This window comes from Monodelphis domestica, chromosome 7 (assembly GCF_027887165.1).
Source record: "Monodelphis domestica isolate mMonDom1 chromosome 7, mMonDom1.pri, whole genome shotgun sequence".
Classification (NCBI taxonomy): domain Eukaryota; kingdom Metazoa; phylum Chordata; class Mammalia; order Didelphimorphia; family Didelphidae; genus Monodelphis; species Monodelphis domestica.
The window spans coordinates 80,558,117-80,584,989 of NC_077233.1; the positions used below are offsets into that span (position 1 = coordinate 80,558,117).

The 26,873-nt window shown below is 33.8% G+C and overlaps 1 protein-coding gene across 1 annotated transcript in view; it reads left to right on the forward strand.

Annotated features, from left to right (window-relative positions):
* PKD1L1 (polycystin 1 like 1, transient receptor potential channel interacting) overlaps positions 1 to 26,873 on the forward strand; it is a 165,844-nt gene that overhangs the window by 27,539 nt on the left and 111,432 nt on the right. The window contains exons 8-16 of the mRNA XM_056806269.1: positions 7,226 to 7,432; positions 10,724 to 10,905; positions 12,546 to 12,767; positions 16,602 to 16,762; positions 18,289 to 18,684; positions 21,078 to 21,140; positions 22,044 to 22,226; positions 24,038 to 24,115; positions 25,065 to 25,207. Coding sequence (XP_056662247.1) covers positions 7,226 to 7,432; positions 10,724 to 10,905; positions 12,546 to 12,767; positions 16,602 to 16,762; positions 18,289 to 18,684; positions 21,078 to 21,140; positions 22,044 to 22,226; positions 24,038 to 24,115; positions 25,065 to 25,207 — 1,635 coding nt within the window. The remainder of the gene's footprint in view (positions 1 to 7,225; positions 7,433 to 10,723; positions 10,906 to 12,545; positions 12,768 to 16,601; positions 16,763 to 18,288; positions 18,685 to 21,077; positions 21,141 to 22,043; positions 22,227 to 24,037; positions 24,116 to 25,064; positions 25,208 to 26,873) is intronic.

The following is a 26,873-nucleotide window of genomic DNA, read 5'->3' on the forward strand; positions in this document are numbered from 1 at the left end:
AAAAAATTGAGAAGTTCTTGCCTTACATGATTTAACTGTAAAAATTAAATTAGTATCTAGTAATAAAAATTATTATATTTTTGAGGTTTATTAAGGATTATTAGAAATCAAGGATACAAAATAATAACCATGTTTGTGCCCATGGCTGATTAGCCCATTCATATTCTCTGCGCTTAGTTTACTTACTACATCATTGCAATGGCAGAGAAGAGAGAGAGAGCGATTCGGAGGCATTACTGCCATTTAGATACCAATTGTGATCTTGCCAACCTGGGGACTCAGGTGAGATTATAGGGAATTCTGGGAAACACCAAGGACTTCTGGGGATTGAAGTCTAGGGTTCAAAATCTCCATTTTTACACAGTCTATTATTTTGTTAGCAGTTTCTTATTAACATTTCTTATATAATGCAGCTTGCATTATGTTCTAAATGACCACAATTATCCCATTTAGTTTCAGATCAAAATTTCCTCTAAATAAAATCTAGATTTTTAAAATTATTAATAGCATTATTTAAAATCTCAAAATTCCCCCCCCAAAGGGCCATTAGTTGTCAGCACTCACAGTATAGAGCCCACTGTTATCAGTTAGCTCAATTTAAAAAATCCTTGGTGACACTTCCTTCTCCCCATAATTTTTTTTCCTTTTAAACCACTCCCTCAGAAAAACACAAATTATTTCCTTATGTGCTCACAATCCAGCCCCTTCTCTCTTGCCTTTCCCTGAGACCTTTCAGTTTTTAACTTGGGTAAAAAGAGATAGGGATTAACTCTACTTAGCATCCTCACATTCCTATCCCTTGTTTTGGAGCCCAGGCTTTTTTTTTTTTTGCTATTTTGTTACCATAGTTTCCATAGCATAAAGAATAACCACATAACATTTCTCATATCTTTTTCATCTAAACAAGGTAAATCTCCCTCAAACCTCTATTTCCTGAATTTCAAACATTTTTCTTTTTAATTCTCCATTTTTTTCTTTTTTTTTCTTAATTCTCCATTTTGTCAGTACAGACTTAATCTTTCTTTAACTTTCTACTCTTGCCCCAATTTACTAAAACTTTCTTCCATTCTTTTTTATAACCTTTCAAAACTGCATGTGGCTCATTTCCACATTCTAATCCAACAATTCCTTACTTCTTTCTATTTGCTCAATTCCTTTGATTTTTATTTCCCAATCCTATCCCAGACTTTCTATAAAACTAATCTTCATACAAATGAATTTCTTCTTAGTAATTTGGCACAATTTTTTTTTCTTACACAGCTCTGATTAATTGCAATACTGTTGGCTGTGGGGTTCTTAAGAGTTTACAAACACAGTCTTAGCCGATTTCTTTTGTAAGCTTGCTTCTAGTGTTCCTAATCAATTACATGCCATAATATCATTTACAGAAGAAAATATAGCTGTAACACTGACACATTCTTCCAAATAAAATTTTATTTACTCTCTTGTTGCTCCCTGATTTAAATAAGCATCTCTATTTCCATGTTAAGAAGAAGTTATCAATAGGTAGTTCTTAAACACCAGATAAATTTAAATAGCTAAGCTTATATTTTTTTCTCTAATCAGTGAATTCACCTTCCCCCACCAGCACCAAAACAATAAATTTGTCATTCTGCAGGGAAGACTGATAAAAGGCCTAAATATGATTTCCTTGTAACTTTCATGGAATTTTTATTCTTTAAACCCCATTCTATAGAGTTGTACTCTAAAACTCACTAAGATATTTAAGCATTTAAAGAAACATCTAGATCACAATTTAGAAATTCAATCGCAAATTTAGTTTCAAATTGGCTCAAAGCTCCATAAATTTCTGAAAATTAGGGAACAAAGTTCCCTTTTCCTCTTGTATATCTTGATTTTTGTACTCTTTCATTTAGTCAAGATATAGAAATGTAGAGAGAAATCTTTTTACTTAAAACTAATAAAATTCCTTAGAAAAGTTCACATTTTTTCCCAAAGGGAAAAAAAGTTTGTTTTATATGAATAATGTGACAAGATAAACAGATAAGCACTTGCTACCAAAGTGCCTTTTAAAAAATCATTGTATCACAAATGAAAATTCCTTTTTTTGTAAAAGATTTGGAATTTTAAATTATATATCTTGGCTCAATTCTGTTCTGTTTCTTAGTTTGGACAGGAAATGTCCCTATTTCTAGACATTAAGGGTTTCCCTGAGCTCTTTTGAATGGGAATTGTCACTCTTCCCTTTTGCCAGTTATAGCAATAGGCCTAGGACTTCCTTTCTTTATGACTTTCCTAAAAGGGTACCAATGATATGTTCTTTTTTTTTTTTAATCATTATTCCTTGGTTTAACCAAGAATTCCCCTTAAAGAAAATAATTTCTTAGGGGGTTTTCCCAGAGATTCCTATTACCATTTTTTTTTTTGGTCAAACAGTCACAGTATACACTAAGAAATCAGAAAGAAAAACAAGCAAGATTGAAACTTCCCCAACAGCTTAGGAACTTTACTTTGGTTTGGATGAATTTGAACCAAAGGGAGAATCTAGCTTCTATTGAGTCCTCTGCAGAGAAGTCCTCTGGTAAAAGTTTCACCAAAGTGCTCTAGGAAAGTTCCCCCTAAAAGGTTGGTGGGGACCTGGCCCCCTCCCTTATTCCTGCTGTGATCATCTGTTGTCACAATTGAAATTAAAGCAAATTGAGGCACAAAGTTCCAAGCATAATCAGTTTATTAGCAATGTGTTAATTTGCCAGTAGAGTCTCTCAGCCTCCTCAGAAAGCTAAGAGGCTGAGTAATGACTGACAGAATATTTTTATAGACAAAAGGAAGAGCATCCAAAAAAACAAAAGGCAGCATCATAAATCGTTTAAACAATATGATTGCAGGTCTGAAACATCATAGGCATGGAAAACAATATGATTAGCTCAAAATGTGAAATGCAGGGTTAGCAAGAACCTCTTACTAATAAAATTCTGATTGATTCAATCTACTTGTAAAGCTGGTTAAGTGATATAGAGATTACAGATCAGACTTCCTTGAAGGACATCTAGTGATACAAAGATAACAGACCAGACTTCCTTAAACTGAAATAATTAACAGAAAAATTGAATTTCTAAACTTAGCCTATAAACCATGAAATGTGACTTAAGCAGTTATACAAGATATCAGTGATATAGAATAAAATCAATTGAAAAATAGAATCAAATTGATTTTCCCAACTGTAAAAGCTCTTTCTTGTGTACCTCTCACATGTGATAATTTTCTCCATACCTTCTCTGTTTTCCCCTTCTGTCCTTTCTCTCTTTCTTACCTATCCATTTTTGTATTTCATCCAATATCATTAATTCAATCCCATGGCCTTTTCCTATGTATAATTCTTCTAATTGATTTAATAATGATAGAAGTTACATGTATCATCATCCCATATAGAAAAGTAAACCATATAATCGAGTCCCTTATAATTTCTCTTTAGCATTTACCTTTTTATACTTCTTTTAAACCTTGTATTTGAAACTAATATTTTCTATTATGCTCTGGTCTTTTCATCAGGAATGCTTGAGGGTCCTCTATTTCATTACATGTCTATTTTTTCCTCCAAAGGATTATATTCAATTTTGCTGTATAAAATATTCTAGATTATAATCTCAGTTCCTCTGCCTTCCAGAAAATCATATTTCAAGCTCTCAGCTCCTTTAATATGATAGCTGCCAAATCTTATGTGATTCTGACTGTGACTCTATAGTATTTGAATGGTTTCTTTCTGACTGGTTACAGTATTTTCTCTTTGACTTGGGAATTCTAGAATTTGACTTTAATGTTCCTGGGAGTTTTCATTCTGGAATCTCTTTCAGGTGGAATTCAAAGAATTCAGAGAATTCTTTCCATTTCTATTTTACCCTCTGTAGAATCAGAGCAGTTTTCCTTTATAATTTACTAAATATATATTCTTTAGGCTTTTTTTGACCATGAATTTCAGGAAGTCCACTATTTTTTTCTTATCCTTCTTCAACATAATTTCTCTAATTTATTTTTAGAATGAGATATTTCATACTTTCTTCCATTTTTTCATTCTTTTCACTTCATTTTGTTGTTTCTTTATGTCACATGGATTGATTATCTCCTATTTGCCCAATTCTATTTTTTAAGTAATTATTTTTTTCTGGTGAGTTTTTGTATTTCTTTTTCCAGTTAGATAATTCTGTTTATTAGGGTGTTATTTTCCTCAGTATTTTGTGTCTCTTTTACCAAGTTGTTAATTTTATTTTGATATTTTTCTTCCTTTGCTTTCATAGTTTTAAATAATTTTTCCTCTACCACTCTTATGTGATTTTGAAAATCCTTTTTGAACTCTTCCAGAATTTTTTGTTGATTTTTATGTCCAATTCACACTTTTTCTCTGAGGCTTTGGCATTGAATATTTTCACTTTTTTTTTGAGTTTGTGTCTAGATCTTCCCTGTCATCATAGTAGATTTTAAAAAACCCTTACCTTCCATCCTATAATTAATACTGTGTATTGGTTCCAAGGCAGAAGACTGGTAAGGGCTAGGCAATGGGGGTTAAGTGACTTGCCCAGGGTCACATAGCTAGGAAGAATATGAGGCCAGATTTGAACCTAGCACCTCCCATCTCTAGGCCTTATTCTCAATCCACTGAGCCACCCTGTTGCCCCCTATAGTAAATTTTTATGATAAGAATTTTTCTTTGATTGTTTATTCATTTTCCTCCCTATTTCTTGATTTTGATCTTCATGTTAAAGTTGCATTCTATTGCTGGCATGGGGGAGGACTGTCCAAGTTTAAGATATTTTGCTCTACTGTTTTGAAAGTTAGTTCTGAGGTGCTTCCAAGCTGACATGATCCTGTTCTGCACTTTGGTCTTTTCCCTGGAAGGCTTCTTATCTCTTGGGATTACAAATAGTGCTTTTCCTTAAGGTCTCTGATCTCTTGGAATCAGAATACTGCTCCTCAAGTTCTCTGATCCCTTGAGACTGGAAGTGATACTGCTTCTCAAGACCTCTCCACCTTTGATCTATGACCCAGAAGTACGTAATGCGGTTGCTAAACAGTGTCTGGTCTTGTGTCCAATTCTGCCATGGGGTCCCTGTAATCTCTTTCTGACTAGTCAGCTGCCTTTACCATTCCTAGCTTGAGAGCTCCTGAACTGCTGCTGCTTATTTGCCACCTCCATCCATATGCCACAGATCTCTCATTCCAATCTCCTGTTCTGTTTTAGGCTGGAAGAAAGTCCCATTCTGACCTTTTGTTGGTTCTTCCACACCAGAATTCAATTGGAGCCATTATTTTTAAATTGTTTGGAGGAGAATGTTGAGATAACTCAGCTAAGTGCTTCTTACTCCACCATCTTGGTTCCACCCTTAAAAGTGCCCATATTTTAATTTCTCTTGTTAAATATTCTTCAGTCACATTTTAATCTAGTTTGAGCGGCATACAGAATTGATGGCAATGTGTTTTATACCTCTATTATAGGGAATTCCTGTGAAGAACTTTTAAAAAAGAAAATAGCAACTTCTCTGCAACTCATAGTCCCAAATGATGTTGAGATGTTGAGAGGTTAAGTGATTTACCCAATGTTGCACACCTAGTATATGTCAGAGGCTAGATTTAATTCCAGGTCTTTCCAATTCTAAGTCCAACTCTTTATCCACTATTACACAGTGACTTACATTTTTGTTTAGCTATTTTAAAAGAAAAATTAATGTAGAAAATAAAATTTTAAAATTTTTCTTTATTTTATTCCAGTAATACATTTACACATATGTTTTCCAAGGTTACATGATTCATGTTTTCTCCCTTTCCTCTTCTCTCCCACTTCCTGGAGTTGACAAGCAATTCCACTGGGTTTTACATGCATTATCACTCAAAACCCATTTCCATGTTATTCATTTTTGTAAGAGAGTGATCTTATGAATTCAAAACCCCAAATCACATACCCAAATAAACAAATGATAAATCACGTGTTTTCTTCTGCATTTCTACTACAACAGTTCTTTCTCTAGGTGTGGATAGCATTCTTTTTATAAGTCCTTCAGAATTGTCCTGGATCATTATATTGCTGTTAATACCAAAGTCCATAACATTTGATCATTCCACAATGTTTCAGTTACTATGTATGATGTTCTCCTGGTTCTACTTATTTCACTCTGCATCAGTCCATGTAGTTTTTTCCAGCTCTTTCTGAAATCATCCTTTTCATCATTCCTTACAGCACAATAGTATCACATCACCATCATATACCACAATTTGTTCAGCCATTCCCCAATTGGGGAACCTCCCCTCAGTTTCCAATTTTTTGCTACCACAAAAAGTAACTATAAATATTTTTGTACAAATAGGTCCATTCCCATTTTTAAAATCTTTTTGAGATACAGACTTAGTAGTGGTATTGCTGGGCCAAAAGGCATGCATTCTTTTAAATCCCTTTGGGCATGAGTCCAAATTGCTTTTTAGAATGGTTGAATCAATTCACAGTAGAAAATAATTTTTAGTGAATGAATAAAAAACATGTTGTAAATATTTGCAATATTTTAGGCATTGTACTACACTCTAGAATTGTGAATACAAAAAACAAGTATTCAAGGAGCTTATATTCTAATAAGGGAAGACAACTAACTCATAGATCAGAGTTGTGGCTCCAGGGAGTATATTTTGTTCTGGGAAGGCACAGGGATGGTGAGTGGAATCATACGATTCCATAATTGATATAACTTTCCAGAAAGGTTAGTGTTGATTTGATTAATATTCCCAGAGCAAAAGGGGAATGGGTGAGTGGGAGGGCAGCTATGTATGCAGCAACACTGCAGGGAGATGATTAAAATTGAATATGTTAGGTCTGGGATCTCCTATATATGGTGAATTTACCAATCAGGAGCTCGGGTCCCTAACGTTGGGTATATGAGGGGATGGTTGGAGTAATAGGTTGGAGGATGAGGCTGGAGTGCATCAGCATGGCAGAAAGACCTTTAGTGTCATCAGGATTTATGATTTTACATATACAGTGGGGTGCTTACCAAAGGTAGGAGCCTGAAGAAGGCACTTATTATTATATAGGAAGGCACACTTTATTACTTGTGTAAGTCCTAGGACTTACCTACTAAGATATAGAGAGGTTGCTAAATGCATGAGTGGAGGGAGGTCTCACAGTAGGAGTTCCCCACACTGCCTAAATCACAAGTCCTTTATATATTTGTGTAATTTCAGATTCTATAGAATTCTTAATGAAGCATCTTTTTCTTTTGATGTTTAGATTTGGCGACATCAACCTCTTAAGCTTGGAGTTACTTTTGAAGTTCCCATTCAATGTGACATTTCCCAAGGCCTTGATTACAGTTGGTCCTTAATAAAGTCTGATGGCTCACTAGTATTGTTTCCGGCTGCCCTCAACCAGCACAGACAAACCATTCTTCTTCCCAGCTACTTTCTTGAATATGGAAACTATACTGCATTTGCAAAGGTTTGCTTGCTAACTAAGAATGATGATATTTTTAAAAGCCTGATCTTCATAGGAGAAATAAATTAACTTTACATTCAAACTTGCATAATGAGATTGCTATTTACCACTGCTTCATGGGTGACTGGATATACAGTAAAAGCTCATTATTTCTTACTCCATTAATTTGTACCATCTAAGGGAGAAAAAGATTTGCTAAGAAAATTAATAGTGTAAGCAACATTTCATGGAATGTGCTTAATCTACTTAAGAGAAGAAATTATTTTCAAGCACTTCATTTACATAAAACAATTGCTATGCTAATTACAAATCTTTTTCACTTAAAAATGGGAACAGATACCCACATTTTTTCTATTTGGCAATACTTTGATTTTTTGTATATATATGTTTGATATGAATAAAAAAGCATTGTTTGGGAATATTCAAAAGCTGATATTTTTACTTCTTCAGTCTGGACTTTAAATTGTAATTTGTGATATTTTAGTAAACATGGTATAGCTTCTTAAAGAATTCCCTAAGATTTTCTGCCTGTTCAACTTGACAGGTGACTTTTTCCCAATTTCCCCAAAGTATGTGTCTGTTCTGAAGATTGGGCTAAAAAATGCTCCTTCTAATTTTAGGGTTTTTTTTTTTAGGCTCTGAACAATTTCTTTAGTTCATTGGTGAAAATCAAGCCTCTGGGATTGTGAATTAAAAGCATTAACAGAATATTAAAATAATTTTATGTGCTGAGATGTGAATTCCTATAGCATTCATTTATTTTTTCAACATTTATTAAATGCCTGCTATGTGCTGTGAATTATGGGGAATAGGGGATGAGGGAGATACAAAGGTAAAAAATTCATTTTATTTCAACAAACATTTAAATGCCTGCTCTATGGAAGACATTGTACTATGTCCTTAGGATAGGAAGGCAATAATGAAATAGAGTTTGAACAGTTTCTTTCTTCAAGGAAATAATAATTTAGTAGAACAAGGAAATATATATATGCAAAACTTACTATAATTTAAATTATAATATACAAAGTTCATTGAAGTACAATGATATCAGATAAAGAAAAATTTACTTCTTTTTGGAATCAAGGAAGGCTTAATGGAGGAGGTGGTTTTTAATTAGTGTTGAAAGAACTATAGAGGATAATAAAACTTTTTGGAATTAGGCATGGGTAAGTCATTGAGATTTTTGACAGCAGGGTAGCATATTCATTAGAGCTAATCTGGCAAGTTAATGTGTAGAATGAATTGAAGTAGGGAGAGACTGGGATTAGGGAGAGTTGGTAGGATGATATTTTATACCCTAGTTGAGAGGTAATGAGATCCTAAAGATAAGTGGTGGTAATGCTCAATTTTTAGACACATAAGGCAGGGTTGTGTGATAGTTTCATATGGAAATAAAATCCATAGAATGTGGCAACCAATTGGATGTTTGAAGCAAAAGAGAGTGTGGTACCAAAGTTTTATTGACAGATAGGGAAATTGAGGACAGAAATAGACAGGGGAAAGATGCTGAGTGTTAAAGATAATATTTCTGAATAAGAATTTTTACAGGAACATAAAATATATCATGTAACTATAACTGCAGATAACCTTGTTTTCAAACTGTTTATATTAGCTCAAGAATTCCATGGAGATATCTACAGTAGTAGTTGAAGTGGTGTTTTGAGATAACCAAAACAAAACAAAAAACAATAGCCCTGGTCTGACTCAGAATCTTCAAATTTTACTAAGAAGAGAATTGCCTTTAGAGATTAGATGTATTGTGATAAGGGCAAGGCTAGATGTATTAACCCTCATAGTGTTTGCAAGAGCATTGGACTTGGAATTAGAAATCTTGGGTTCAAATTTTGGCCATATCATTTCCTATCTGCTAAACTTCCTATGCTCTTGTGTGGAGAAAATACAAAGGAGATTTGGCTCTTATAAATTTACTTTTCCCTTGACATATTTCAGTGTTAGAATTAGAGAGACTGGACAGTCAGAGGCCACAGGAACCTGTAAAAGAGTATGCTAATAAGAATTCATTGCTCTAAATAAATTTAAAATTTCTCTTATTTTTTTTATCTTTAGTCATCAATTTAAAACAAATGCAAAATTCTTACTAATTTAGGTTTTCCCAGAAAGTGCTAGTTTAATATATTCCCATATTTCCCTAATATTTAAATGTTTGACTTGATAATTTGGTCAAAACTGTCTGACTGAGTCTGAAGTATAGTTGGGACTAGAAATAGACGAAGTACGTAGCTTCCTTAGGGATCAAGATGAATGGAATAATAATGAAAGACACATTTTAATTTTACTTTTTAAATAACTTTGCACCTTTTTAATTTTGGGGAAGTAAAGTGCATGTTTTATATAATGTATGCCCAAAGTATCCAGTGGATATTAATATGGAATGCTCTGGAATACTTTCCTTCTTTATTTCTTTTTATTGGAATCATACTTCCCTTTAAACCCCAACTCAAGTGCAACCTTCTACATGAGGTATTTGTTAGTTGCTAATGCTCATCCTCAGACTACTTTATAAATACTTTATATGTATTTTATGTTTACTTACCTATATCACACACCCACACTCTTAATTTAACATTAGGTTATGTATTCTTTTTCTCTTTGTATCTTCAGCATTTAACACAATTCCTTGTATCTCCCTGGCACTTGATGAATTAGTTAAATTGTTAAATGAAACAACACATAAGAGGCACAATTTTCAAACCTTAATAGAGAATACAAATCCCTTGTCCTGCCTCTGATCAAAAGATCTGGTTTTTATTTCTAGTTCTGACCCAGGGAAGCCATCTGATCTTAGTCAAGTCACTTTAGGTCTCAGCTTCCTTACTTGTTAAACAGATATAGTAATACTTGCCCTTTTTATTTATCAAATAATTCCTGGAAGAAAAAACTTAATATAGGTTAAAGTGTTTTTAAAACTCTAGGACACTGTAGAAATTAAAGAGATTATTTTATTATATTTGCAAATCAGGATAGAGTTTAGCTTTGTATAATATATCAAGAAAATATTGCTATTTTCAATGCTCAAGACACTCATTTATTTTTCTTAGATTGTGTCCATGTGCACTAATTACTATTACTTCTCTGTTAAAAAAGTATTCAACTTATTAATGCTTTGAAAAAAATGATATATCTAAACAACAAAACTAATTTCTATATGTGACAACCAATAGCCTTGGTTTGAAAAAAGCAAAATATTTAGTATTTTTATTTCTAATTTCCAGAAATATAATAATTCTTCAAGGATTTGAATCCTCCATTATGCTTTTTCTCTTTTTCACACAGGTTAAAATAAAAGGCAATGTGGTGTATAGTAATTATTCTGTAGATATTGAGGTGATTTCTCGGCCACCTGTCAGTGTGATTTCAGAGGGGACACACTTGATGATCTCTAAGACCCCCTTTTCTATTGTTGTACTCAATGGCTCACAGTCCTTTGATCCTGATGATCCTGGAACTCATTTAAAGTAAGAATAAATTTGATTGCATTCTTTTTATTGCAAGTCATAAATTCATAATATTTACTCTTTATATTTCAAAAGTAAGAAGAGGGGATTTGTTTTCATTTTGGAAGTTCAAAAGAATTATTTTCATTAAAAGTAATATGAACTTTTTAAACAATTTGACTAAAATGGTATTCCAAGGTCTCTTTTCAATATAGAAACATTTTGTAGCTTAGGGAAAAGTTTGGACCCAAATGTTAATAATACCTCTACAAGTTACCCTTTCATGAATAATTTCTGTTGGGATATCAGGTCTGTAAGCATTAGATTGCTGAAATGTTTGGGAAGCTACTTTGGTATGATTATGGCAAGTGATTATATATTTGAGGAATTCTGTGCTTGAGTTGAATTCTCCTGTCTAGGACTGGGAGAGTAGAGGTAGACCCTTCATTTGGACACCAAAGGGAAGCTACCCTCCCAATTTGTCCATTTCAGGTTCTGCCCTACAATTATACAGTGAAGTTTCTGTCCCTAAAAAGAAATGTGTTAGATATAGCTCAAGAAGTCTGCAAATAGGGAAGCTATAAGGGAGATTCTCCTCCATGATTAATTAAATTATCCACAATCACTATCTCCAGTCAATAGACTAAGCACTGGGATAACAAGAAAAAAAATCAGTTCCTGACCTCAAGGAGTTCACATTTTAATGGGGGAAAGAACATATACATAACCAGAACAGATAAGTATAATCAGGAGAATTATTGACAAAAATTGAGTGCCTGCTATGTTCAGAGTTCCCAAATAGGGGACACAAGGAAATACACAGCATGGTTCATGATGTTAAGGGAGCTCACAATCTAGTTAAAGGAGACATCTGGACTCTAGTCCCAACTCCACCACCAACTCTTGGTGTGAACTTGGGCAAGTCACATCACCCATCTCAGACTCAGTTTTATCATCTGTAAAATGACCAGGTAGAGCTAGAATATCTCTTAGGTCTTGACTACTTCTTTTTATTTGAATGAATTAAAAGATCAATTATAAAGTATTCTGTGCTAAGTAATGAATATGTGATACAAATATGTGCCATAGGAAGACATGAGAAGTCTCTAGTCATCTTGGAAGACAGTGATCAGATTAGAACAGGACATAAATGTAATGGTTATAGAAGCCAGTAAGATATTCATGCTTGATAGAATGTACCTGAACAAGAAAGATCGATGGGAAATGAGCTTTTAATAACTTATTGGTTGTGTGTTTTTTTGTTTTTGCTTTGACTTGTGAATTTATCAATATGGAGGAAAATTCTGTGTGGCAATTTTCTCCATCGATACAAATCAACAATTCATCTATACCTTGTGGTTTCTCCTAGAGCACTAAGAAGTTAAGGAAATTGCTCTTCCAATTTTAGTCATTTACCTTTCTGAAGACTTTTTTAAAGCTATATTTTAATTCCAGATTAAAAAACAAAACAGAACAGAAAACAAAACCCCTCTTCCCTAAAAACCTGTTCTTTTCCCACCCCAACACACACCCTGGCTCCCAGTGCAAATGTCCTAGTTAGAAGACAAATAATTTACTAAAAATGAAAAAAAAGTAACATTGATTTGCTTCAAATAGAATGTATATTCTTAAGCACATCTTTGATGGACTTTTTCCAATAGGTATTACTGGAAATGTGCCCCGGCAAGTAAACGAAATCAGATGTGTTTCAACTCTCCCAGATATAGTTTATTCAACAGCAGTGCATCTATCATCAGTTTCCCAGCATCACTTCTTAATGACTCCTATGATCAATTTTTAGTGACACTAACAGTGTCAAATGAAAATCAAAACTCTTCTGAAGCCCAGATGTTCTTATCAGTTCAATCAGACTCTACATTCAGGTATTCTTTTCCATTTAATTCAAACTATATTAAGCAGATACTGTCTCCTCAGCATTTTGTGAGAGTTCAGGGAAGTTACCAGAGAGGTTATGTCACAATCCCTGAGAAGAGGTTCATTCATGTTTATTTGGGAATGGAGAGATGCATACATGAGGATTTTAGAAAATGCAAGAATATAAAATGGAATAAAGTATATACTAGAGAGAGTTTTAAAGACATTAAATAGAAGAAAGAAGTGAGTGCCAGAATGAATTATATTGATGTATAAGATATCTACTTTGTTATAAAGACACTAAAGAAATGAGAGAAGGTGGAGCAAAATATGGTCTGGATTAGTTGAAGAGGTCTTTATCAAGAAAATGAACTAAATCTTGAAGGATATGCATACTAATAATTGTAATAATAATGATAATAATTCATATTTATCCATTATTTTAAAATTTACAAACACCTTTCCAACAACAAGGATGAAGATAGTACAAATATTATTATCCACCTTTTGGTATAAAGGAAACTAAGTCTCCAGGAGGCAAAATAACTTACCCACTCAGATTTTGGATTTGAATCCAAATCTACTGATCTTTCTCCAATAATAGTATGTCTTTTTAATAGGATTTTTTATAGGTAAAAAAGAGGAATGTGTAAACCTTAAAATTTCTTAGACTTATAAATGTTGGAAATTTCACCATTGGGAAATTTCATACTTGAAAAATTTCCTATTGATAGTGGGTCTTGGCTATTGGAATGTGAACCCCATTGGCATGGGGTTCCTCCTCCTCCCTTCTTAAGATTACTTTAGGACAGAAACCTTTTGCTGAACAATGGAAAGGACTTTGACCTATGCTTAAGCATAGAACAGGAATTTCTTTGAGTCATGATTGATTTTAGAATTGATACAATGGAGATACTTGGAATGACAGAACCAAGTCTTGGAAATTGCAATCTCCACCCTACTCAGTCCTAACAGGATTTAGGAAGGGCTGCAGCATAGATCAAAATTTAATTATTCCAATCTCTACCCTACTCAGGGTAACAGGATTTAGGAAGGGCTGTAGCAAAAGATCAAGATTTAATTATTTGAGAATATGACCTCCAACAGACATGTGCAAAGCCACAGACCTCTGGGCGGTCCTGGGTTAAGCTAGAGCCACCATTGGCACAGGGAAAATGATGGACAGTGATTGGTAGATGTGAGAACTGAGGGGAGGGAACTTGGATGGTTTCCTTAAAGATAGAGGGGTCTGAGGACTGAAGGGTGGTTGGAGAGTTTTGGCTCTGAGTGGTTGGAGAGGTGCTCTGAGAAGCTTGCTCTGAAGGAAGCTGGAGGTGGAGGCCCGTGAGACTGTTTCTCCATTTTGGTCACGTGAGTAATAGGGACTGATCTCTTTTCTTTGCCCCAGCTATCTAAGGGCTTGGGCCTTTTGGCCCAGCCTAAACAGAAGGGGTATTTAAGCCCTATTCCCTTCTCTCCCCTTTCTCTCTCCCTCTCTCTCTCTATCTCTAATTCCTTTCTTCCTCCTGTTTGTAATTAAACTCTATAAAAGGTTGACGGCTGACTTGAGTTTTCATTTAGGAATTACATAGCTGAATTCCTTGGCAACCTTAAATTAATATATACCAGTCTTTTAAAGTGATTTCCTTGTCACAAATGCATGTATCTTGAGTAAGTGGCACACAATAACAAAACAGCATAAATACAGAAGTAGCTCTGAATGTAGTCAGTACAATTTTTAAAAAGAGCACTGAAGAGAATATTTGTACTTGGACAAGACTTAGGCAGTAATCTCTGTTCCTTATTACCTTTTTGATTTTAGGTAAATTACTTCACCTCATATCTTCATTTATCATATCTGTTAAATGAATGGTTAGGCTAGATTCTCTTTATGGTCTCTCCCCATTCTTAATCCTTTGAACCTGTGAATATGCTATATGAGTGGGGAATGTGGAAGGAGACAGTGAGGATATCCCCCTGACTAGAATGGAGAAATTCTATTAAGACGTAATGGAGTGATGGGCACCTGGGTAGCTCAGTGGATTGAGAGCCAGGCCTAGAGACGGGAGGTCCTAGGTTTAAATCTGACCTTAGACACTTCCTAGCTGTGTGACCCTGGGCAAGTCACTTGACCCCCATTGCCTAGCCCTTACCACTCTTCTGCCTTGGAGTCAATACACAGTATTGACTCCCAGACAGAAGGTAAGGGTTTAAAAAAAAAAGATGTAATAGGGAATAAGGATTGGGTTCCTTAAAAAATTGACATATATATGGGCAGCCATTAATATACCATCCTAGGCAGCTTAGATATTAATTCAAAGTCAGTGATAAATTTATAGAAGAGATTTGAGATTATGAAATCAGTTAAGTGATTTTAGTTGGAAGTGGTGGCATAAAGGACAGAATGGAGGACAGAAAAACTGGAGACTGAGTCTGGGTGGAAAATTGTCACATAGTCCAAATTAGAGGTGACTGTGACAGGTGATGATGCTAAGAGTAGATAGGGGAGTTTATATCTCAGAAATGTGGTTGAGATTTGATAATCAATTATTTTGAATATGGGGATAAGTTGAACACAAAGGAAAGACAATATGTAACTACTTGACAACATCATTTTTTTTGGCTGTTAGGATTAAATTCAATATAAATACTGTACATATATTTGACATTAGTGCTAGCTGTACAAATGGGTTCAATATGTCTATAATTGCTAAAATATGGACAAACAACTGAAGTCCCATATTACATGTTCATTTTCTTATATTAGACTTTTGTTGTAGTTATAAAAACAAAAATAATATATCTTTCTTATGAAAATTCTGGTCCACCTTCAGAGAGAGAACTGATGAGCTATGAATGCAGATGAAAGCATATTTTTTTGCTTTATTTTTCTTTCTTATTTTTGCAACATGATTTATGTGGAAATATATTTTGTATGACTTCATATGTATAATGGATATCATGGTATCATACTGTTTGCCATATCAGTGGGTGAGGGAATGGCTAGAATAAGAGAAAATCTGGAATTCAAAATTTTGTTATATTTTTATTAATTTATTTTTATTTTTCCTTTTTTATTGTCATGCAAAATATACTTCCATTTTGATCATTGTTGTAAGACACTCATACATAATATAACCAAAAAACACTGAAGTGAAAGATGACTTCAACTGTTTTTTCTCTGGAGGTGGATAGTATTCCCAGTCATAAGTCTTTCAGGATTGTTCCAGATCATTGCATTGCTAAGAGTAGCCAAGTTTTCACAGATAATCATCTTCCAATATTGATATTATCATGTACAATATTCTCCCAGTTCTGCTTATTTCTTTCTGCATCAGTTCCTATTTTCCAGCTTTTTCTGAAATCATCTTGCTTATCATTTCTTATCGCAAAATAGTATTCCATTACCAACATGTACCACAGTTTGTTCAGCCATTCCCTAATTGGTGGACATCCCCTCAGTTTCCAATTCTTAGACACCACAAAAAGAGAAGCTATAAATATTTTTATACAAGTAGGTCCTTTCTTCTTTTTTTATGATCTCTTTGGGGTACAAACTTAGTAAGGGCATTACTGGATCAAAATGTATGCACAGTTTTATAGCCCTTTGGGTATAGTTACAAATTTTCCTCCAGAATGGTTGGATCAGGAACTCAAAATTTAAAAAAGTAAAAACTTTTTTTAAAGTTAAAAAAATTAGATTCTTAATATAATTGAAACTGTTTAATAAAGATTGAAAAGAGCATGACCACTATGAATGAGGATTAAAAAACCCTCAAAGAGTTTTTCAAATAAAATTTGAACTGTAAAGCAAAAGTCTAAAAACAGATTTGATTTTCTAGACCACTCTACATTTCTTGGGTCAACTTTAAAGACAATTCTGTGAACTGGAATGAAGAATTTTCTCTCCAAGTGAAGTGTGAAGAATGCACCAACATGCCTAACATTTCTTATTCTTGGGATCTTTTTTTAATCAATGCAACTGAAACAAATGACATAAAAGGTAGGAATCACTGTACCTTTGAATTTCTAATCAGTAGAAATGAAATAAATAATTTATTGTGAATTAAAAATCTTCCATAATATAAGCATTTGGAAATTAATACATCTGCTTGTAGATCAGCTGGGAATTGAAAGTATCACGTATAGATAAATGTAGAAGAGTTAGGAGAGGATTTTGAGATCTAGATCTCATTTTATACCAATCCTTCTCCCACAAAAGACAAAGATCATATAAAATACCCAGGTCAGATAAGTAGTATAAGATAAAATTTACTTAACAGTTTCTCATCTCTATTTTGTTGTTGTTATATGATCTATATGTGACTGGGATGTAGTGAAGTATGGTGAAAGTGAAACATTAGGACTCAGATTACTGAATATAATCCCTTTCATGTCAGGAATCAATACAAAGAATCAAAACTTGCCTCCTCTTTACTCGTCTTAACATGGACTCTGTCTCTATTTCTCCCTCTCATTTTTTTTCCTTTTAACTTAGTCACTTCCCAGTTTTTACACATTTCTCTCTTCCCATCATACTCACTGAATATCTCTTTATCCTCCTTGCATTTTTCCTTGCTCTGTTCACTGATTAATTCACTGACCAAAGCACCTGCTCTTACCTTAACACATCAAGGCTACTTTCTGTCATTTTTAAACAGAATGAGACTGGGGGTAGGGAGCAAATAAACTGCCAATTTGATGCCCCCACTCTTCCTCAAGAGGGAACAATTGCTCATCCTTTCTCTGGGATCTTTCTCTAAAACCACATATTTGGTCAGTCATTATTGAATGGACTATTTATGTGCAGCTCCAGCTCCTTATGTTTTTGGCTAAGTGTTGATTGAACTGAGGCAAATCACTCAAATGTGATTCCACCTCAATTTCTCTTTCTGTCCAATGGAATTTGCTAAAGATATCTATAAGCAATGTTGTGAGAATGGTTTTATTAAGGAAAAAAAAACAAACATGTTTCCTCTGGTTTGTGCATACTTTATGTTTGTGCAACTTTATGTTGCAATAACATTTGCACTACGAGTGCAACAGTTATTCTTAAAGGATTATATGTAAAATCATTTTTATTCATTGCATTTTTGTTTTTAAGGTATTATAGGAATTTTGTATTAAATTATCATAAGGGAGTTAGGTGATATATTTAAAGCCAGGAATACCTGAGTTTGAATCTAGTCAGTTACTTGCTGTCTCTTCCTGGGCAAATCACTTAATCTCTCCTCAGTTTTCTCATTTGTGAATTGGAGATGATAATAATAGCACCTCCTTCACAGGCTTACTGTGAAGAACAAACAACACCTATAAAAGCACTTTGAAAACCATAAAATGCTATATAAATATTTAGTTATTGTTAATATTGTTTTATTACGGTGGATCTTCTGTTAGGCAAATAATCAGTTTCACAGTAGTATTATATGTGAAAAAAATTGAAGCACGTTTTTAAAATTATTATTGTTTTATTATATAATAATCACTTTTTTAAAACAACATAGTAATTGTTTTAAATGTATGTTTAAGTTTCCTTTTGTAGGGCTGCAGATCTGCTAAGCCCATCAAGCCTTGTTGATGCCATCTTCACAATTCCAAAGTCAAATCTACAAATGAGTATTCCTGCCCTTACAACCACACCCTTCCCAAGAGATATTCCTGGGCAGTCTATCAGGCAGCTGACCCAGTTAGCTCAAGTGAAAACCTCAATTTCTGCAGCATCCATAAACATTACAATTGGATTTCATCATGCAAGTGATACCAGTCACAGGGAGAGCAGCAGTCCCTCAGCTATGGAAGATCAGGTACTGGAAAGGCTACTTAGCCCAATTAGAGGCTTACAAGAAAAAAAACCTGTCATAAGATCCATCCAGAGAGAAAAGTCAGCAAACAGTGAGCTACCACAAAATTCTTCTTACATTTCTGGTAATTACATTTTCTTTCTTTTTCTTCCCTTTTAGGTGACTTCCTCTATAGTTTCCTTTGAAGGAACAAATATAGACTTTTGAAGAATAAAGATATATATGTTTGATGGAAATCTCTTTGGATAATTATTGATATTTTCAGTGTTATTTACTGGGGGCTGGAAAGCCTTTTTTTCACTTGTCATAAAATTCTTTTTAAAAAGGAGTTGTCTTGCATGATGCATTGCCTCATTCCAAAGCTAATAAATGAGATAATTTTTTGTCTCTTTGAAAAAGAAGTAGTTTTAGTGATCAAAAAACAGAAGAGGAAATAAATTTTGAGTGCCAGAAATTTAGAGCCAATGGCTAGCTTTCTTATTAACTGCAACTCAATGGCTATTCCAGATTTCAGATTATGGTCAGAGAATACTGTCTCTGTCCTGTCTCCCCATCACTACTTTACTCTAGTAGTAGTGGATAATCTAGCTGTCATTCTTGGATTGGGGAAGTATGTATGGATTCCTAACCCTCTTAAGGAGTAGTGCCGGGGCGGTTAGGAAATATCTTTTTACAGAAAGAAGACCATATTTTCTTTCTGTTCTTCAGAGCCCCTAACATTTGACAGAATTTCCTCTTTAGTGAATGACTGTTAATCATAGTTTTTGAACACTGAGTAACATAATAGCAATGGCAAATACATTATCCCTTTTACATTTGCTTCTAGTCAACTATAAGACTAGGCACTAGGCATTTATGAAATCAGAACATTTGGACATGATTTTTACTTTATAAAATTATAATCATCACTATATCACACAGCTCCTTAGGTTAGGTTAACAAGTTTTAAATTACAAAAATATTGCCCAGAATTTTAGTAGACCCACGGAATAATTTACTGATGATACTCATTTAGTTTTTGTTTCACTGCCTTTTGAATCCTTGCTGTTTAAGCAGATTAAACACGAGGGAATCTATCAATTCATAAATTATAGCTTGTCACTGAGAGCCAAAATGTATTGCTATGAAATTTTAGACAGATTTTTAATAAAATAAAATGAATTTATATACTAATTGTCAAAGTGGATGAAAGAGAAGCATGATTAAATTAAAAATATTAAATTAGGTTTAATAGTCCTTTCTATTTCCATTTCAAGAGAAAACATTTCTATATATTTTTTCTAGGTCACCATCTGACTCATTTATCCCATGTTTCTATCTCTGTAGCTTCATGGAGTCCATATCCATTGAGAGAGAGATAGAAGGTAGGTAGGGAACCCAGATTTTGGACTGCCCTGACACAAAGTAGAGAGATGAATCAAAGCAGAACTACAGGGAAAGTAAAGTCCACAGAGCAATCCAGAATAGATAGGTTTAACCTCCTCAGCAGGCAAGTATTTAGTGGATGATAGATTTCAGAATGTATCAAGGAAAGCAATCCACTAGAAAAGTGAGAACTTCGTCTCTTGAATAAATCTGGAGAAGTCAACCAAGTCTATTGAAATTAGAGTTTATTCTTGAAATAAAAGTTAACTTGAAGCAGATGAAGGGGGTGACCAGCAAGCTAGGTAAAAAAAAAAAGATAGAGGAAATATATACTCTTGAAAGGAGTCTTTTTGGTCATATGAGAGTAAGAGTTGAACATCCTAAACACTACAATGGTACCCACAAAAACTTAAAGTATCTAGAATTTTGTGTTATATTGAGTATATCCTCAATGGAAGATTTATGGGAGAATATAGACAAGAATGACACAGGATGAATTGTAATATGCACTGGTAAAGGGAGTATCTACAATGATGGGATCCTATAGCCCTCAAAGAAGATATTTCAGATGACAAGTAGTAATTATATAACATTATATTGCAGCTAAATTGAGATTCTAATTTTAGATTATGTATGAATATTTCACATAAAGGAATTAACTTTTTGAAATTATAGAGAAGGAATCCTTTTTTTGCTGTCTCTTTTCAACCTTATATTGGAGTTATAATTAGGATAATAATGATGATATTTTGAATGGTTCACATTTCTCATGTTTTTTATTCCCTCCACCCCTTTCCTTTAGGACTCAGAAATTTGGATTATATTGCCTATAAAGTTTCTTCTAGTTCTAAGATGTTATAGTATCATTCATTTTTTCAAAGCCAGTGCTCTGTCTCAATATTTTGCTACCTAAGAATTAATTTTATCTTTGGTAATTCAGGAGCCTTCTGAGATCTTCAAATACTTCAGGGATATTGTCATGAAAATCAATTATTATAAATAGATGTCAGCTAGAGAGAAAATTTTGGTAAATTAGAGATTTTGGTAAATTTTAACATTCATTCTAAAGTGAATTTGGGAAGATCTTAATTTGAATGCATAAAACATTGCCCAAAGCTAGGTTTCCAATGATATTTTTATTTTTTTCCATAGATTTTGAAGCTTATTATAGCGATATCAAGGAGGCAATAGAAACATCAAGAGGAAGACAACCAGGTTAATATTCCCTTGACTTTTAATGAATGAAATTTTATCATTAGTATAAAAATAAAAACATTTTCTCAGACATTCTCATTGGTCTTTTCTTCAGTTCCTGGTCTGATACTTCAGGTTTAACACCAATTGTTCCAGATACCTCTATTTTGCATTAGAAGAATCAATATACTATACAATTCTCTACTCATAATTACCATTGATTACCAATAGGGGCACTCTTCATCATTCCTTCTAGAACGAATTATAATTAGTGTCTCCAATATGTTGGTTTTTTTTTTAATAACTTTATTAGCACTATTGGCATATACACTTTTTATTGAAATTCAGATGAAAAATATAACTTCTAAAAAGCAAATTCTTAGATTCTGATAAATTGTTAGAGACATTATTTTTAAGTTTTATTGATGTCCTTTGATTTTTATCTCATAGTTATTTTCTCATACACCACCTTCCCATGTGGAAATCTCCCTTGTAGTAAAGAAAAGCAGTGAAAACAAACCATAAAAGTCATATCTGAGTATAAATACAAAATTCTATTCACATGTTTCATCCGTACCTTTTATCTCATAGCTCTATTGAAAGGGAGGATGTGTTTTATAAATCTATTTTCAAGAATCAAAATTAATCACTGCATTGAATATGAGTCTAGTTGCCTTTAAATGCTGTTTTCATTCATATTATTGTTGTTAAGTATACTGTTTTATGACTGATACCATCTTCACTTTACCTCAATTCATATATATCCTCCCATATTTAACAGATATATTTTATGCTATATAGTATATTTAGAAATGGGAAAGATAGCTTTTGGAAATATTATTTTTTAATTCCATAAGACTTTATTTAAGAAAATTATTATCATTATTTTTCTTTTACACTAATTGACATAGTTTGTTCTCTTAGGGGGTAGTATCAGTATTACAGAATCAAGGGAAAATGAAGAGCCAGATACTGTGTCAGACAATGATGATGGTTACAATCTAATTGATTCATCTTACTCCACTGAAAATAGAGGACCATTGCTTATGGTGGATTGGTCCAAATCATTAATTAGTAGATCTGTTTTTCAAAGCTACACATCTTCAGGTATGTATTTCCTACAAAACTGCATGATTTGAATTAGAAATGCTTAGATATCACTTACTAGCTTTCTTCCAAATTTATTTGGCTTAATAGACAAGTACTTAATCTCAATGGGCTTTTAAAAAGTGATCATGTGGTTTTATTATTCAGATTTTCACCATGTGATTATATTCCTTTCCTTTCTGAGTATAGTAAGAAGAAGCATGATGATGTAATGGAAAAAGCATAGGCTTGAAGTTAGAACATTTCTGTGCTATTCTGCCTCTTAATATTTCCCAACAAATTTATGTTTTATCTTAGACATCAATTAATGTATATATAACAATGTATATATACCACATAAACCTTACTTTCGAAGAGCTTCTAGTCTATGAAATGGGAAAAAAACATGCCATTTAGTCAACTGGTACTTATTAACTGCTTACTGTGTTCTGAGCATTGCAGTATGTGCTAGGAGTTCAAATACACGTAGAAAGACAATTTCCGCCCTTAAGAAGCTTACATTTCAGTGGGGTAAGACAATACACAAAAAGAAGTTTAAAAATCTATGGGGAGAAACAAAAGTATTGTCTACAAATATGACAAAGATGATGGAGTAAAATAACATCAAACAAGAGAAATCTAGGTCAAAAATACGAAATTTGAAGAGGAAATGTTTGTTTGAGTGAGTCACCCATATCTACCAAATGAGAAAGTAATTTCGTAAATAGTAAAAGTATCTATGCAAAGGTGTTTTCCCAGTGCTCTGTGGTGTGAATTTCAAAACTACTCAACCCTGTTCAAACCATTCTTTAGAGGATGGGATTTGACTATTTCCTGATCAATAACAATAGAGATACTTGGAATGACAGAATCAGGTCTTGGAAACTACAATCTCCACCCTACTCAAGGTAACAGGATTTAGAAAGGGCTGCAGCAAAGCTCAAGATTTAATTATTTGAGAATATGACCTTCAACAGACATGTACAAAGGGGACAGACCTCTGGGTGGTTCTGGGTGAAGCTAGAGCCACCATTGGCACAGGTGAGACACAGGAAGTGAGGTAGAGGACAGCTGAGGAGTCTGGGGACTTCCTGTGTGAAGGAGAGGAGTGTGGTTGGAGTCTGGTGCTTGGAGTGGAGGCCCTGAGACAGTTTCTCCATTTTGGTCACGTGAGTGATAGGGACTGATCTCTTTTCTTTGCCTCGGCTATCCAAGGCCTTGGGCCTTTGGCCCAGCCTAAGTAGAGGGGGTATTTAAGCCCTATTTCCTTCTCTCCCCTTTCTCTCTCTCTTTCTCCTCTCTCTCTCTCTCTCTCTCTCTCTCTCTCTCTCTCTCTCTCTCTCTCTATCTCTCTAATACCTTTCTTCCTCCTGTTAGTAATTAAAAACTCCATTAAAGGTTGACTGCTGACTTGAGTTTTCATTTAGGAATTACATAGCTGAATTCCTTGGCGACCTTAAATTAATATATATCAGTCTTTTATTGTGATTTCCATATCACATTGTGGCGACCACAAAGGGACTAAGTGGTGAGAAGGTAGAGTAAAAAGGCAAGAAAATTCAGAAGTTTATTGAGAGAATTCTTTAGACTCCTGTGTAATGTGGAAATATGATTTCCATATCACAGTGGTATACCTGTGCTTTTAAAATTTCAGGTATGTAAATAGAGATTAGGTATAGAAATAATCTTTGAAAACTCTGCTTAGTATCCTAGGACCATAGAAATGCAGTCAGCTTACATATAGACATCATATGTCCCAGCAAATTATTTCATCTGATTTTTATAATGATTTTCATCATTAACTATAGCTATGTGGGTATCTTTTCTGTTAGGTATTACATCAAGAACTGTTACATTTAAACCATTTTCCCTGAGAGGTGGAGAGACTTATGTGCTACAAGCTTCTGTGGGTAGGTGATGTTTTCAAGTGGACATTTTTAGTTTTTAGAAATAATGAAGATTTTGGTGGTCTTCTTAATTCACTTTCCTAGAAATTATAGTAACTAATTATTTGTGAATCTATTATTATAGTATATTGTATTAGGTTTCCTAATAAATGTTTCTACTTACAATCTTGATAAAGCTGATGAAATAGTGTTCCTGAAACAAAGATCTGATCATGTCATTCCCTTGCTCAAGAATCTTCAGTAGCTCCCTTTTATCTAAAGATACAAAATTTTTACCATGAAATTTAATCCCTTTATCAATTTGGTTCCAAATCTATATTTACTTCCCTTCCCATACTCAATGTTCTAGTGAAACTGACCCATTTGCTATTCCCTGAATTTATAATTTTATCAGTTGCTTCCATGTATTTGCACATATTTTTCTTTTATTGCATAAGTGAAGACTGGATGGATCAGTAAACAAATGACCTTTCTTCCAGTTTTGTATTCTTCTTACTAGACCATATTCTGACACTTGTTGACAATTCTTTATTCCTTGGTTAAGTAGCTAGGGAATTCCTTTGGAGCAGCACTGATTGATCACTTGACTATGGACATTTTATGGCCTGGAAAGTGGAGATTGAAGTGTAAATTCTTCCTTTAAATGGGGATATGCTAATTCTCTCCAAAGTCACAATTTTCTTGCCTTATACAATTTTAGTGTTACACTGTTAATTATTTCACTCATACTTTTCACTATTCCATTTGAATACACAGATTTAATCTTGTATTTTTTGGTTAAGACACCATGGATAAAACATTCAGCATTTGGCATCTTTTTCAACAAGATGTCTTTTCTTGAATTAGGTTTTGTTTTGGTTCTCTTTTTAGTCTTCTGTCACCCGTTATGTCTATCAAGATAAGTCTAGGTGTTATGCATATGTTTCAATTGGCTCTTATTTTTTTTCTGCAGTCTCAAGCCACAGACCATTAGGCAAAGCACAGTTATATTTTACTGTCAATGAAGTTCCAAAGGAGATGGAATGCCAAGTACAGCCCATTCATGGTTATGAGGCTTATACAATCTTCAGTGTTTTCTGCATGTCTGGGAAAGCAGTAAGCATTCCACAGTTCTTTAATGCTACCTGTGTGGCCCAAGTAGGTCCCAAAGACATGTCAAGGCAACAGATGTTGTCTGGTGTTTTAAGTCATACACTGTTTTCAAGTGCATAAAGTGTCCATATTTGATGACTCTATAGAATAATTACTTACCAGGTTTATGATGTGCCACTGAAAAGAGTGATAACCACTGATGTATGTGTCATTACTTCTGAAAAAAGATAGATAGGCAAGGCCAAAGCTGTCATAATCATCCTTCTATAAAGGGAATTATAATTTGTGGTTTCAGTTTTATTTTTAAGGCTACTTTGAAAATTTTTGAAGGCTCTCCAAAATGATAACCAGTATAGCATATTCATATATTCATATAATTCTTGAGTGTTAATGCTGGAAAAGACCATTGCCATTATCAAGCTCCTCAAATGACAGACGGGAAAAAAGCCCAGAATTCATGTCTTAGCTCCTATTTCAGCATTTTGCTACTATATTACAAGTAAAATTCTCAATGTCTTTAATCAGGATCAAGATCAGGAGTTGAGCTCAAGTCACAGAATTAGTGAGTGCTGTCCAGGTGCTGAAATCACACTCACCTGGCCCTATGAGTCACAGTTGCTGATGTTTAATATAGTCTCTACTCCCCAAGAAATGGTCCTTCGTATGTGTCCTGAGTGAAGGGTTTCAGATTTAACAAATCATGACAATATTAGAAATCTATCCAGATAAGTATGATCCATGTATGCCTTGCTCATTCTAATATTTTTATGATTTTTTAAATCTGAAGCCCTTCACTGAGGGCCTGCCATCTCTCTTATAGAAAGTTCTTATGCTGGAAGGTTATCTGTGAAAAAACTTTAAGCATGAATAATGCAAGTGGACTCTTATAGTTCTCAGAATCATGGGAAAATCTCAGAATTATCTGAATTTTTCATGTGGGGTTCAAAAAAGCTAGAATGAATTCTGTGATCAATCAGATCCAAATTATTAAACCCATGGGTTGTTAAAATCACCATGCTGTTAGTTACAATCTACTATATTGATGCCTGTGTGAGCCTAACAGTTTGAGATCCTCCCAGTTGTCACTTGAGTATACCACTTAAAACAAATTCAGAATTTAAAATGATGTAAAAATAATAGCCCAACTATGACCAAAGTCCTCTGTTCTTCCATAAGCGAGGCAAAACAGGAATACTCATTAACTTTTGGGTAAAAATGTAGGCTATTATAAAATGGTAGACAGATACTGAGAAATTTCATATGAAAGAAGCTGGCTTTGAATCTTGACTCCTCTAGGTTTACCAGTCTGATAGGCTAATATTCCTGTGAATTAAGTTCTTAGGAGAAAGCCAGAAATAATGTATTTAGGAAAGTGGCCTTAAATGATGAAGTAATTTAAATGTTATTATTTAGTTGATGATATGCATTTGTGTTTCTCACTTTTTATAATAGAAATTGTACAACAAGTTCATCAGGAAGAAAATCTACTCTAGTAGGATAGTTATAATGAGACCCTAAATTAGGATTGTGGTATTAGAGGCACTGGAGAAGATAAATCCTTTAGAATGAATGGATTGGAACAGTCAGATCTTTGTCTTGGGATTCATGTCCTTTCCCCACAAAAGAATTGATGACTATATTTTAATGTAACTTTTTTCCTTTACAGTTC